General features: G+C 40.7%; 1 protein-coding gene across 2 annotated transcripts in view; it reads right to left on the reverse strand.

Moving 5' to 3' along the window:
• The window catches only part of MCTP1 (multiple C2 and transmembrane domain containing 1), a 287955-nt gene that overhangs the window by 114307 nt on the left and 159354 nt on the right, over positions 1-14294 (reverse strand). For both annotated transcript variants that reach the window (XM_064438587.1, XM_064438588.1), the window contains one exon: positions 3343-3529. In XM_064438587.1, coding sequence (XP_064294657.1) covers positions 3343-3529 — 187 coding nt within the window. The remainder of the gene's footprint in view (positions 1-3342; positions 3530-14294) is intronic.

Raw genomic sequence — 14294 nt, forward strand, 5'->3', positions numbered from 1 at the left:
AAAATACTGATGGTCAACTTTAAGCAGCACACACTCAACCCCCTGCTTATGTGCTTACAAGCCGAGGGTGGCAGAGACGGTGTTACAGATAGCAGTGCTGTAATTCAAAAGCATGTTGGCACCATCCCTCGTTTGTTGCAATAACGAACAAGGTTTGGAAGCTTCTTATCAGAACTGGTACCACAAGAGAGAGAATTCTGCTCTGAGACCATGCTGAAAGTGAAAGGATTTACAAGAATTTTTCCACATTCTACCCAAGTTTCCCAATGACCAAAACATACACCAAGCTGCAGAAAGAAAACAAAGCAAAAACCAAACACAGAGCAAGCCAAGCAACTGCCCCCCTGCCTGCAACGCTGTACCGTGCCCCTTTTTCCAGATCTCACCCTGGTAAGCTCATTTTGCAAAAAGGCACCGGTGCTGTATTTCACTTTGCCACCTCTGTTAGCTTCCCGCAGAATAATTATTTTTGAACTTTTAGTTCCAGCAAGTCAGCTGGCTCAGATTCATCTCTGCACATCGCAACGGCAGAGGCTGCTGCAAGTGTATACAATGGCACAGCAGAGACTCTGGGAGAAGCGAATTACTTTAATGCGTTACTTTAAATACATAACTTTAAGTAATGATTTATCAGATGATATTCTGTCTTCTTATTTATGATTATTGTTGAAGGCCTCAGAACCCGCACGGTTTCTGAAGCCTGAAATTTCCATAGCAGAGGAATCCATGATTTGCTGTGAATCTTTTCAGCCCCTCAATAGATGGGAAAAGATTGAAATGCTCTGGATATGAGTCCTCTTTATTTTTTTAATGAAAGGCTGTATAATATATTTTCTGTATGGCTGCAGCAGCTGTCAGGGAGAGCATCTCAGTTCAGCTCTATTATGGGAGAAGCAATACCCCATCCTATGGCACTGAGATACACTGAGGGGCCAGTACTGATTGACAGCTTGTCACCATGACGTCTTATTCCATCTCTGTTATGGAGAAAATTAATGTCACACCACCAGCCTTATGACTCGCTGTCATCTTAGAACTGCTCACCTTTTATCAATGCTCTAAATAACATTTCAAGCCCATCGTCTCACGGTGGACAATCTGGTCAAGGGACATTAAATCGGATGACTGTGAAATGTCATAATAAAAATGGAATGCTAACAACTTCTTCTCTAAACTAGCTCCTCTGGTTTTTAAACTGTGACAAGGGGGACCGCGGGTTCAGCACACCCGTTCTGAAAAGGTCACACAATCTCTCTTGGTCTGTACCCATTAATGCGCCCCCCTCCTCACCCCAAAAGGAATTAATCTTTTCAGACAATTGTGGTAAAATAATGGTTCAAACAGTAATGCCTGTTTAATTTGTAAGGCTCTGATGTTCAGCTACAAATGGTTAAATGACAGTAATAGAGTCATTTTCCAAGGCTATTTGATCTGATGGCAAGGTCACCTCATTAACTGTTTTTGGCTGCAGAAAGGGTGCAAAATGCATTTCTCAAGTGGAAGCTAGATTTTTTTAAGAGGACGAAAAATAAACCCCAAAATACAGCCACTCAGTAGGGAACAGTATATCTTGCTAAATGCATACTCTTTCTTTGTACTGGTTCTGAAGTAGAGATATGAATACCAAAGACAAATCAAACACCAGTGAAAAGAAATTCTTTGATTTTTGTTAATCCTTGCCATTTCTTTCTTCTGCTGTCCACTGGCCATCTTAAGAAAAACAGTAAAATTTATCAAAAAGGTATATTGATGCTACAATTTTCAAAAACACATAATGAGAAATCCATGCTTCTCCAATATGAACACCTTCCAAAAATACAAATGTTTGCAAATGCATAAAATAATGTAAATATAAGCAAAAACGCCTATCCACGAACATGTAAGAAACAGAAATAAATAGATCAGTCTTAACGCCACATAATTATGCTTTACACTGGGGACAAAAAATGGAGAATTTAGGAAAACTGATTAATAATACACAGTCGTAATACGCTTCTGTACTGCTACTAAATTATCAAAACCATCGGTATCCCTTGACTGCCGTATCATCACACACAGTAATCCACAGAAACGTGGTGTTCTTCCATTTGGTAGCAAGAAGTACGTCACCTCAAAAACGTATCCATCAGAAATGTATTATATTTATAAAGATCTACTCTAATGACCACAGAGTGTCTTGGTGGATTCCAAAATGTGCAATAACTCTCTTAATTGTAATTAGTTTTCAGAGATGGTGCACAATACCTTAGCTCTCGGTTGGTTTAGGAATATTATGTTTAGCCTCACTAAGTCACCTCTATTAAACTGTGTTTATGATAACACTATTGGTGTATGAGTTGTACAAGCATTAGCAGACAGCTGATTCAGTGGAGATAGCCAGAATAAATTTGCTGAAGCGCACATCCTGCTAATCTGTTTGAAGAATATTGTACAGCATTAGTACTAGCACTTCATGTTATCTGCACAGCCTGATAAGGTACATCTTTATTAAATTCAGTTATTGAAAGGATGTCAGTCATGGAATAGGAATATTTTAAAATCTAAAAAAAAAATTAAGCGGCTCTTTGTTAGTCAGAGCTTGGTTTAATGGCTGAGTGTCTAGAGAAGCCTTTCTAAACACCTGGCAGCATTGTACAATAAAAGCTTTGTAATTTTAAGTGGAAATAGCTTTCCCCCCCCCCCCTTTCTCCATGTGTAGTGAGATAGTTACTTTTAGTGATTCAGATGTTAGCAAATGCTGGAGTAAGAGCTCCCCTCTCTGTTGCTTTGACAAAACTGCAGAGATTCTGTGTAATATGAGGATGCTGGGAAATGAAAACAATTTGCCTCAGAATATTTTGAAATGGAAATACGGTTTAAAACAATCATTTTTATGATACAAAATACTGCTCCAGCCCATAATGTGCAGATAAAAAGTAAGTTTTCTTGCCCTGTAGTTGATGCTCAAAAAACAGCCGAAAACTATTGGCACATCAAACCGTTTGGCATAAACACTCGCCAGAAAGCGTACAGTCACTGAGTGACCCCTTCGTTATTTTGTGCTTGCTAAAAATTGTCTGCAAGGCACTAATATTAACTGTTTATGTCACATGATCATATAAAATACCTGAATTATTATGTGAAAAAATACCTTGTTGCATAAATAGGATTTGTAGCCTTCTTGATGTTACCTGTATCAGCCATGATAATGTTAGTAACTAGTTTAAATGACTGTCATTGGCTGAGTGTGATAAGGATATAGGGTTATATTTAGATTTCTTCCCCTCCCCCCCCGCCCCAATACTTATTATTTATATACGCAAACATTTTGCAAACAAAGGGAAAAAGAGAAGAACTCCATACATATCTCCTCAGTATCTCCTCTCGCTCCTTCTGGTCCTCCAGGGAGCTGGTGGAGAGGTCAGAGACAGTGAGTGCAGGTGACGCTGTGAGAGTGACCAGCAACACCAGGTATCCTTCTCCATCCTCCAGCAGCATCTTCAGCTTGTGGGTTTGTTCTTTGCTCAGGGTTGACAGGTCAATCTGGCACCTAGGAATGAACATTCTCCATCAGCTTGTGGTTTTCTGCACATCAAACGAGAGCATGTTGGCTTACTCGCATTCAGTTGAACAAAAAACCAAATCACAAGAAATTCCTTCCCTGCTTCAGGAAGGATTTCCCTCAGCTTCAACCCGCGCTGTTTGCTTGACTCTTTTTTTTTTAATGCTACAACCTGTTATGCATGTGAACAATAAATAGGAAAAAGAATGTACAGACACTAGAGACAAGTTTAGCTAATATGCCTTACTTGAGCGCCGTCAGAGAGAATTTTAAAAATCCATCTTCAGATGCAAATCGCACTTTTTAATTGCTCCCCTTGTATGAACACAAAACGTAGGTTTTGTTGTGAATGTTTTTGACAACATTCACCTAATAACAGTAAAAATCCTCTCTTAAAAAAAAAAAATATCTGTGTGGACTTAATTGTGATGGAGTTAACACGACTGAGCATAGAAAAACACGACTTGAGCACCACCCAAAAGGCTCAGCTCTCTTGCAGTAAGCTGAGCGTGGCTCAGGGTCAAAGCTTCATACAGGCACCCAGGATAAAATCTGATGCCACAACCCCCTATATAATAAGACGTCTCACGTTGTAATGAGCAGGGACTGCTTATAACTGCGCAGAGTGTCTGTAGGCAATCCACCCTGCTTGATCCCTTCCTGAATAACCCCGGCTGCACCATACACTGAGCTAATGAAGAATGGCTCCGTACGCGCCGGCCGGCAGAGATAGCTCTGCAACACCTTTGCAAAGAAAAGTAGAGCACGGAAGGAAAAACAGAACCGCTGCTAACCAAGAGCTGACCGTATGCTTCTAACTAAAACAAGAATACCTTGCGGTTAGTAATTGGTCTGCACATGGATTAGAAGTTTTAATATTTTAATTTCTATAAATCGCAAGTTTCAGCTTCCCTAGATTGCAACTCTGAGCACACGTAGAAATTCAGCACCTGTGTCAAATGTAACGTCGGCTTCCACTGCCCAGGAATTTATGCGAAAAAGCACTATTTGGAACGCTTCTACTTATAGCACCTCCCAGTAATATTTTGCCAATTCATTACTCCAAATAAAAACAATAACAATATTGAAATAAAGTAAATGAATATAGTCCAAATACCGTGAAGCCACTGAACACTCTATTTTTAGCATCAATTATTTAATGTGACAAGCACATGTTCTATATGCCACTCTCACTAAACTAAGCATCTAGCAAACTCTTTTCATAAAATATCAATTGGTTTTGAAGATAAAGATAATGTGGTGACCGCAGGGCCAATAAACTGAGAAAAAGGTGGCGGGCATGAATAAATAGGCATTTAAGGGCAGGAAATAGCCAATTATGAGAATAAACGTGGTCTCAAAATGGGCACTGTTCTATCACAGGCAGATTAGATTTGCTACAGGAAAATCTCTTAATTTTTTTAAAAAAATATTTACTGTGTTGTGCAGCTGTCAATATTAAACCACCGCAAAGCTCATACAGTAACAAGTTTCAATGATTTTACAATGAAAAAAATTTCTAACTGACATAGCATTCTGAGCTTAATGCTTACCTTTTATTTTGAACTCTTTGGATGACAAGGAGTGAGAAATCAAATTAACAACAGTAAGGAAAGAATAAAGCTGTTGCTGTCAGTGCAGAGTGATGGCCAATACAAGTTTCGTACATGTACGTAGGCTGCCAAATATTTATTTAGGCTGCAGTGAGGACTATAAAGCTCTCCTTAAAATAACAACTATTGCAACCAAGCATTCAAAGCTGGAGTAGGTTAAGATGCCCCTGGTATTAAGCATTCTTTGATAGTTTATTTCAAAACAGATACCCCTCAAAAATATGTCTCTGCAACAATACTGCAACTTTAACCAATGATCATTGAAAGAACCAGCCCAAAAGTCAGTAAAAGAATCCAAAAGTCATTTTGGTACAAGTAACGCAGAAATAATCCACCCCTCACCCAAAAATAGGCAACAAAAGCTACTCCCACTGGAACAAAAAAAACCCTGCATGCATCAGAAAAATGCAATGACTGTAAAATTACAGGGTTTACATCAGAGCCACAAGCACCAAGTTCTCCAACTGCTGAAGTTACAGCACTTTGTGACATTAGTAGCCCATCCTATTTTTTATCTAGCCTAAAAGAAGCAACTGACAATTTGATTCTACCTGTGCACCCTTCTTACAGCTATAAAATCTTCCTAATAACACCACATCTAGAACTGATTACCTGAGAAATATGTCTCTATTGTCTGCTTGATATATCCCCATGAACAGCCCGTCACCAGCTTGTTATTTCCTAAAATCATGCAAGCTGATCTGGAAGCTTTTTCCAGCAACAGCCTTAACCGATTTATAGGAAAAATCTCTGAAGAGCCCACAGATAATTTGATGGAAAACTAGGGTTATTCCACTAAGGAGTGTCACCATTGCGCTTTATGGAAATCTAGGTTAAGAGCATCTCCACGCAAACACGGCTGGGGAAAGCACACCGCACGTTCCGCTGCAGGTCCCCTGCTCTGGCCTCGCAGGAGACGCAGCTCGCGTCCGCCTAGCTCGAAGGTGCCGAGGCTCCAGGGGCGCTCAGCGTGGGGCGAGCGCACCGGCAGCACGTGCGCTTCAGCCGGAAGGTGAGACTTCCCAGTTTACAGGGACTGTAAGAAAAATTGCAATTTTTTCCTTGTTAATAGTTGAGTTTTCCATTAAATGAAAAATCAACTTTGTTTGCTCTCGCACCAAATTTTCCTGCAAAAGAAATGAATCCATTTCTTGTTAGATCTACTCTGCCCTCACCAGACCTTTGCATGGGACTGAAACAGTGGAAGAAGCCTGGTTTTATTAAGGCATTACCTAAGCGCTACCCCTATCCTAGAATAACCTTTACAGACATCAGCAGGAAACCCACAAAACTCCTTTTTGGCTTAGATTTCCTTGCAAGCACTGAAGTTAACAAAATACTGCTGAAGATAAATAGCTTTGGAAAGTTCTAGCTGACAACACCCCTTTACACTTCACTGAGAGCATATACAAGTATTCCAAGCTTTAAAGCTTTAGCAATGATGACTTTTACATCATTTAAGGTGTTGTCTCAAAACACATTCGTCACCTACAACTGTTTCCATGGAGAACAAAGATGCTTTGAGGATGAAGATGAACTCGAATGTTACCAGAAAGTGGTGCAGAAGGAGCATCGTGGTGGCAGAAATTCTTGTCCTGCATTCTCAAACTGAGGACCGTGAAAAGTGACAGCCATTTTGAGGCCGTAAGTTGCATGTGAACGGCAGCTGTCACATTTAAAGAAAGAGGTAAGAGTAATTTTGGACAATTCAGTTTCTTAAGGAATTGCTATTTACATGCTGCTGCTGAAAGAAGTTCTCCACCTGTGGAGAGGTCAGCCTGACGAATTATGGCAAAAATAGCCATTAACGCCATAGAGAGATTTTCAAGCACATTTCAGAAAATCACATTTCAGGGAATTTTCACTTTTAGGGCAGTTTGAGCGTTTTGCGCTACTCCGCTGCTCCTGACCCCCGTGTCAGCATTAGCGGCGGTGGGCCGGGGCACTGGAACCAGCCCGGTGGCTGGCTGAGCCCTCGGGAAGGCACGGAGGCACGTCCCCCCACACCAGCTCCGCACATGAACAGAACCAGGCATCGGGTCGGTCTGGGTTTTCAGGCCTTGCAAGATCAGAAGGGAGAAATGCCACGCAAGTGCCTCAAGCTCATGTGCCAAAGTATCGCAGGCAAGTCGCTGCAGAAACAGGGTACGGCTCCCATGGAGGAAGATTTGAAGATTCGAGGGGAACCCACCACTTCTCTGAAACTGTGTTCAGTGTGCTAATTGCCCAAACTGTTAGAAAAACGTTTCTGATTTATTTTTGATTTGAATATATCTGGTCTTTGGTTCTTTTCATGCCTTTCTTTACTCAGTTGAAAAAGCTTTTAGTGCCCCGTATTTTCTTCTAGTGAAGGTACTCATATACCATAATCATATCTCTTCTTGATCTTCCTTTTGATATGCTAAACACCTTCAGCTCCCTATACATTTCCTTGGAACACATCTCCTACAGCCCTCAAATGACTTTTTGTAACTTTTCTGATCCAGTGAAATTCTCCTGCATCCTTTTTAAAGTGTGGAAGCCAGAACTATATGTAGTATTTTATTATCAGCATGTCTAAGAGGTAAAAATCACCTCCCCTCTCTAGTTCTAACAGAACCTGGAATGTAAGACCGCGTTGGCACCCTGGTGAAATATCCTTGCTAATGAATGAATTACAAAGGTAGCGACATGACATAGAAGGCCTCTTAAAAGCCAGGTGGCCAGGCAAGGGAGAGACAGCAGATAGCGAGATCATTTTCTCACATGACAAAATAAAGCATAAAAGAGGAATTGGCACAATCCTAAGTGATAGGGACAGAAAAGCACCACTTGGCTACAACCCAGGCAACTTAATTATCGTCATGACTTGTTCAGGAAGACAGCCTTTTAACTCCACTGTGATCCAGGTCTATGCTGCTCCAAAGGATGCCAAGGAGAGGAAACTGTGCGATTCTGCAATTAGAACTGAGCTGGACACACATCAGAAGCAGCGAGGCATGAACTGCTACAATTTGTGAGACTCCGTATCCTTTATCAGCAAAGTACAATGTTCCAGTAAAACCAAGAAACAAATGGAGAGGGGAAATTCTGCAAAGCACCGTCAGAAAATGACACGGCTCAAAAAGGCAGGACTGCAGTAATGTGAAGTTCTCGGAAGGACCAGAGCATGGCGTTTTTAAGTGTAAAGATAATGAGAAAGAAATAAAACGACAGATGCCACAGGATGCTTGTGATAGGTGGTGGATAGAGGTGATAGACCGAAAACCAGGAAAGCTCCCACAAGGGCTGGAGACTGCGACTCCGCTAAGCAGGACGCGGACCGGGGGGCGTGCGGTGGCGAGCTCGGGAAGCCGAGAGGATCCCCGGGAAGTTGGGAGCCTGCGGCCTCGCCGCGGGCCTTGGCAGGGCGTGGGAAGCGGTGCTGCCAGGTGCCATGCGGCGACACGCGGGAAGCAGGAGAGCGCCCTGCAGTTTGGGGTAAGTCTGTCTTGGTCACGGAAATACGGGAGCTGCAGGAAATACAGCACAACCTCACCTGTCGCTGAGCAATACCTGAATACGGACAAGTGTTTATCGCTTGCTGAAAGAAATACGGTCCGTGCCACAAAATCCTGTTGATGTATTTTGAAAGGACTGATTAACATTTTCCTAAGCATACCCTTCACAACAAACGTACAGACTTAATTTTCAATTCGCATAGGCAGAAAAAAGTCCTTGCCGCTATTTTATGCTGTGATATTTTATATGTTATCCCTGTGGCACGGCCACACGCCACAGACGTGCACTGCTAGTGCTGTCACCAGGGCAATTTCTCTGCAGCAAGATGGACACGTTCCTCTGCTAAACCAGTGCACTGCTTTCATGATCATGATGTCTTCCCTCTCGGTTCTCCCCTCTCTAGCTGGTCGAAGCAACTTCGCAAGAGTGCGCACAGAGCTCCAGTCTGTGCCTTCCAGAAGTCCTCATGAGACCCTGTCTACACCCCTAACCGCTTTTTACGCTTACTGTCATGCTCCTCGTATCTTGGCAGACTTTCCGCTTTTCCTTCTCCCCTCCTCTTATTTTGCCACTCTTACTTGTGTAGGGGAGTGCGTTTCCGTACGCAGGGGACACAGGGTCGGAAGAAGGATCCATAAACATCACCCAGCTTGTGCTCGGCATTCTGTATTTCAGAATAGATTGGGGAATGGGATCAATTTTGCAACAGTTGACAGCAACAACTGTCAGTAAGAGCTGTAAATAATAAAATATCTGGTAAGGGAAAGTTACTGAGGATTTGTGAGCCAAAACTGAACTTTTTTGGCTTCCTAGCAGAACAGCAGTGCCTCTGCATTAGTAGAAGAAGGTAAAATGTGCAGAGCTGGTAATAAATAAGGTGTGGAATACCTGAAGGCCAAATTTTGAGATGCAGTATTTACATCTAACTCCTTTTGACAACAACGAGAAATGGAGACGGCTCAGCACGTCTCGGGATCCGTCCAGGGCAGGCCTGCCAGTAGCATTCCTAGATTTTAACGCCTCAGGTGAAACCTTCTTTTTACACAGAGAAATGCGTCTGCAATAATTTAACTTCAGTCACCACGTATAATCAACAAACTCTTACACACACAGGCTGTTGGTTCTGTGCTTGTCTGTGTTTGCACAGACTTGCTGTGCAACTCACACGTTCAAAGCTCAAATTACAACAGCATGTTGACCAGTATATTTAAACTTTGAAAATAGTAATATCCCTCCAAAGTTACTTCAACATGCAGAAATTTTCAAACCACAATGTGAAGAAAATATTTGAAAGACCAGCGTAATAGAGTACTATTTACAGTTCCAGAGGAACCCATTTTGTCTCTGTAGAGTTTTGCAAAATTGAGAAAACTTCAAGATTCATCAACGTCAACATTAACACAGACCTCCACTCAACTTTATATGCATGTTGGAGTACCCCTACAGAGCTTTAGAGCACCACCCAGTCCTCTCCGATAACATGCGGTCTCCCACAGTGAAATTATCCAAATTTCAGTGAAAAAAAAAAAACAACTTAAAAAGAGACAGAGCAGATTAGGTGTTGATAACCTAAATACTTAATTTTCAATATTTAACCTTTGTATTTCATAACATCCATTATATAGTGTGTACCGATACACATCTGCACAGAAAATCTATCTGAATTTTCATGACAATATATTGGGACATTTCAGTTTTCTACAGATAAAAATTAATACATAGCTTTAATGAATATACTATACACCAGTTGTTTTGTTCTTAATTTGCATCAGATGGAAAAAAGATAGTAGCATCTATAAATACTGATGAAAATAGATATAGATGAAGTCAACAGTAATTTCCTGGCACAAAATAGGAGTAAAAGTCAACGTCATTTTAAAGATAAACACGCATTTTTCATACCAATAAATAATGCTATAAATCCTGCTGTACTGGATTGCAAATAACTTCAACTGAATAAAACTGCTTGACATGGGATTTACTTATCCTGTATGTTCACAGAAACAACTTGTTCTCTGACAGCACTCATTCTTGGCAATTTATTGCAGCTGTCAGCAGCCAATTTGTTCAGATTACTGCTATGCATAAAGGTGTAACAATCATGAGGATTTATTAGCTGATTATCGTAAAGGTGACAGGATCGCCTTCAAAAACGCAGATGATAAGAAAGTTAAATAATTACATGAAGATTAAAATCATTTCACCTTCATTTTGGTCTTAGTATTATCTACATAAACTTACTGCAGTTTATGTTTTTAATCACAGGAGTATATTGACTCACTACAGAAGAGGAATGATTTACTCATAGCAAAAACATGAATATCGAACGTACTCAGACTGAACAATAAACACACATACATATGTATTTCTGTTATCAGATGAAGCAACGACTAATGCTGCTCATGCAAGTCCACATGCTTATGTGAATGCAAGACAGCATCCCTGGTGCCTTTAGCTGCTGGTGCTTTCCAAAACAAAGGATTTCTAGACCTCATGTCTTTGGTGCTGGAATATTTCTTTTTTTTTTTTTAAAAAAATTATATCCAGAAAAATACCAGAATTTAATGTCCTGCATGATGAAACTCAGTTCTGGTCAAGCCCAGTGTTTCCTCATACAAATCAGCATAGGACTGGAAATGTATTTTCCCTGAAGCTTTTGTATAAGGTCTTTTTCCAGGCTTTTGAAATCCCAAAAGAAACACTGAAATGGTTCTAGGATTTCAGTTTTTTAGGGTATTCTAAGACAGAGGCTCACAAGGTGCTACAACCTTTATACTGTCCTGGAAAATGCACACAACTGAGACTTGAATGAATTTTGCAAATGCATAATGCTCAAAGTTAAGGGTGGAAATCAGGCAGTCAGCCTCCCATTTCAGGAACCGCCTGCTGAATGTGCCTGGGTACCAGGAAGAAACCGGAGCTTTACACTAGTTCTGTGACAGACATATCTTTCTCCTTCTCTGAATTAGGATGCCATGCTGTCACTCTCACCCTCTTAACACCTTCCTCCCCCTTAGAAGCCACCTCTTCCACTCCATCCTCCTCCCGTCCCCTCACCCCAAAGCCGGAACCTCACTTGCCTGTGAGATTTCAGCCTTCTTGAACATCTTCCCTTCACCTCCCTGCCCTCAGAAAAGGATTGCAAGCCCAAGCCCTTGCAGCCTGAGCACGCAAGCCATCGCCACCTTGTCAGATTCCCAGCTTCACCCTGGCCCTTAACGTGCTGCAGCTGAGAGAGTATAATTCCAGGAGAAGTTACGACATTCTGCTTTGGAATAAAATTTGCAAGTTACAGGGTTTAGCACAGAAAGAATACTTTCAAGGGGTCTTCCCATGCTGTTTTCCAGGAGGGCCCTGGAGGTTGTCCCTTCAAGCCTTCCACCCAGAGACCCTGTTCTCCCACAGCCAGCTCAGTCTGGAAATAATGAACCTCTTTTGGGGAGGGCACTCTTCAAAAAGATCCCCTGGCAAAGCAGCTGGTTAATGCCTATTTTGCACGGGAAATTCTGCTGACCAGGATGTGTGCTCTGCAAGAGGATGAATATGGAGGACACAAAACCCCAACACTGTGGATGAGAGGTGAGAACTGCTCCGTAAACAAACTTTTTCTTCTCTCTTCTCAGTTTGGCCTGCTGTCTCCCTCAACGAGCAGGATCTCTTCAATCTCAGTCTGTTCTCCCTAACCATACTTTGGACAGGCAGGACATCTGCAAAAAACAATTTTTTTCATTTCCATTTAATAAAAATATTCCTGTATAATGAAATAGTTGCTGCTTGAGTGGGGAGATCAGAATAAGATGAAAGGGATTACTCTCCATCATTGAGCAATGCTAGAATACTACCAGGTAGTCTTTTGTTTCCCTCCCACAGCCCCATTATCACTTTTCCTGGAACCTGAATCAAAACACTCAATTTATTACATATTACACATGCCTTGAGAGCTGCAGAGCCTTAGTCATGGAGCACAACTCAGTTGTGCTTTACAAAATTAATATACACCTAGCAAAACACACACATACAGCGAGCATGTCCGTAGTGTTTGCACCGAAGTATTTACAGCTTTTAGAGGCAGCATCGAAAGGAGAAACTGGGGAAGAAAGGTCAATATAAAGTGGAGCTGTCAGGTGCTGGTGATTTTTATCCACAGTGACTGGAAAAGAGTATTGGGGAGGAGGAGTATTAAAACCTATTTTTATATTCAGATTGAGCTTGACAAACGACAAAGTTTTTCATGGAAATCTTCATGGAGAGGAATTTGTTTGCAGGTTGAATTATCCAGAGATAAGGTACCTACAGAAGGTGAAATGAGAGTGTCTGAAAGGACAAAGTGAAGAGAGATTATACCTACTCTGACAGCAGAGAGGTCACAAAAATCAAGAGCAGCAAGATTTCGGGAAAAATACCACTGATTTTGTTAAAATCAGTTATATACTACAGAAGCACTACAGATCAGCTTTGTCCAAGGACCGCCTTTTTTGGTATATAGAAGAATTACATCTATTTAGGAAAATGATAGGAAATAAAACAAAACAAGGTTCTCCCACTGAAAAATGCTAAAGGTTTCAAGCATTCTTCTTAGAGAGATTTATCATGCTATCAAATTTTGGGACCTAAATAAAATGTAGAAATCATTTGTTAATTGCATAATAGCGTGCAGTTACTAAGAAGAAATAGATGCACACTCAAGATGTACAACTTTTTTAGGTATCTGAAAAGCTACCCGAGCAGCCTATGTTTGAAGTTACAAATTTTCCTTCCCTAATGTCTCTATCACATTCCTATTGAGGTTTCAAGTGCCTTGGAGCAAAAATGGTGTCTTTTATTTTATGCAATGCTCTTAAAAAGTCTTTATAATTACTGGTCACAGTAACAACGTAAGTGCTGTTTTGATGGCAGTGTTCTGAAAAATCAGTGAAAACTGCATCTCACCATCTTTTGGGTAAGAAGGTTAAAGTTAAGCAGGCAATAGGAATAAATTCCCAAGGTATAGCACGTGTTGTCATTGGACTAAGTGATTATGTTACTTCAGAAAAATAGTTACTGTTACCATATGTGCCAACTGAAATCAAGCAAGGGAAAAAATACAATGTAAACTTCAAATATAAACATACCACCTGATCCATAGTGTTTCATCATATAAAATAAAATCCTACTGTGTACACTTTTGAAAAGTCGTTTTGTCCAATATTAAAGCTGTTTACTTGCCACGGACTCCATATGTTTTCTGAGTTCCCACAATTTATGGTAGGAAATGTACACAGAATATCATCCAACTGATCTGATTTGATAAAGAAACCCATTATCCTAATCGGAATGGGAGGGAGGAAAAGGTTAGCAGAACCACATTGACATCAAAAGTACATGGCTCAGTCTCTGGGATTTCCATTCCTGATTTTAAATGCCAAAAAAAAGTAATTCCACTAGTTTATAGTATCAATGTCCTAGTGAAAGCACCTACAACTAATATTCTAACAAACAACTAAAATACATAGTATTAATAATTATTATTATTATGAATGTATGGATATCAATTAACATATGATGTAAACAAATATCTGAGCTTTCAAAATTGTGCTGGCTTTATACAGTGTCTATAAGCATGAGACAGATTTTCCCCTATTAGCTACCAGCTAATGACATTGTTAGAAAACTTTAGCATC

This window comes from Phalacrocorax carbo, chromosome Z (genome assembly GCF_963921805.1).
Source record: "Phalacrocorax carbo chromosome Z, bPhaCar2.1, whole genome shotgun sequence".
Classification (NCBI taxonomy): Eukaryota; Metazoa; Chordata; class Aves; order Suliformes; family Phalacrocoracidae; genus Phalacrocorax; species Phalacrocorax carbo.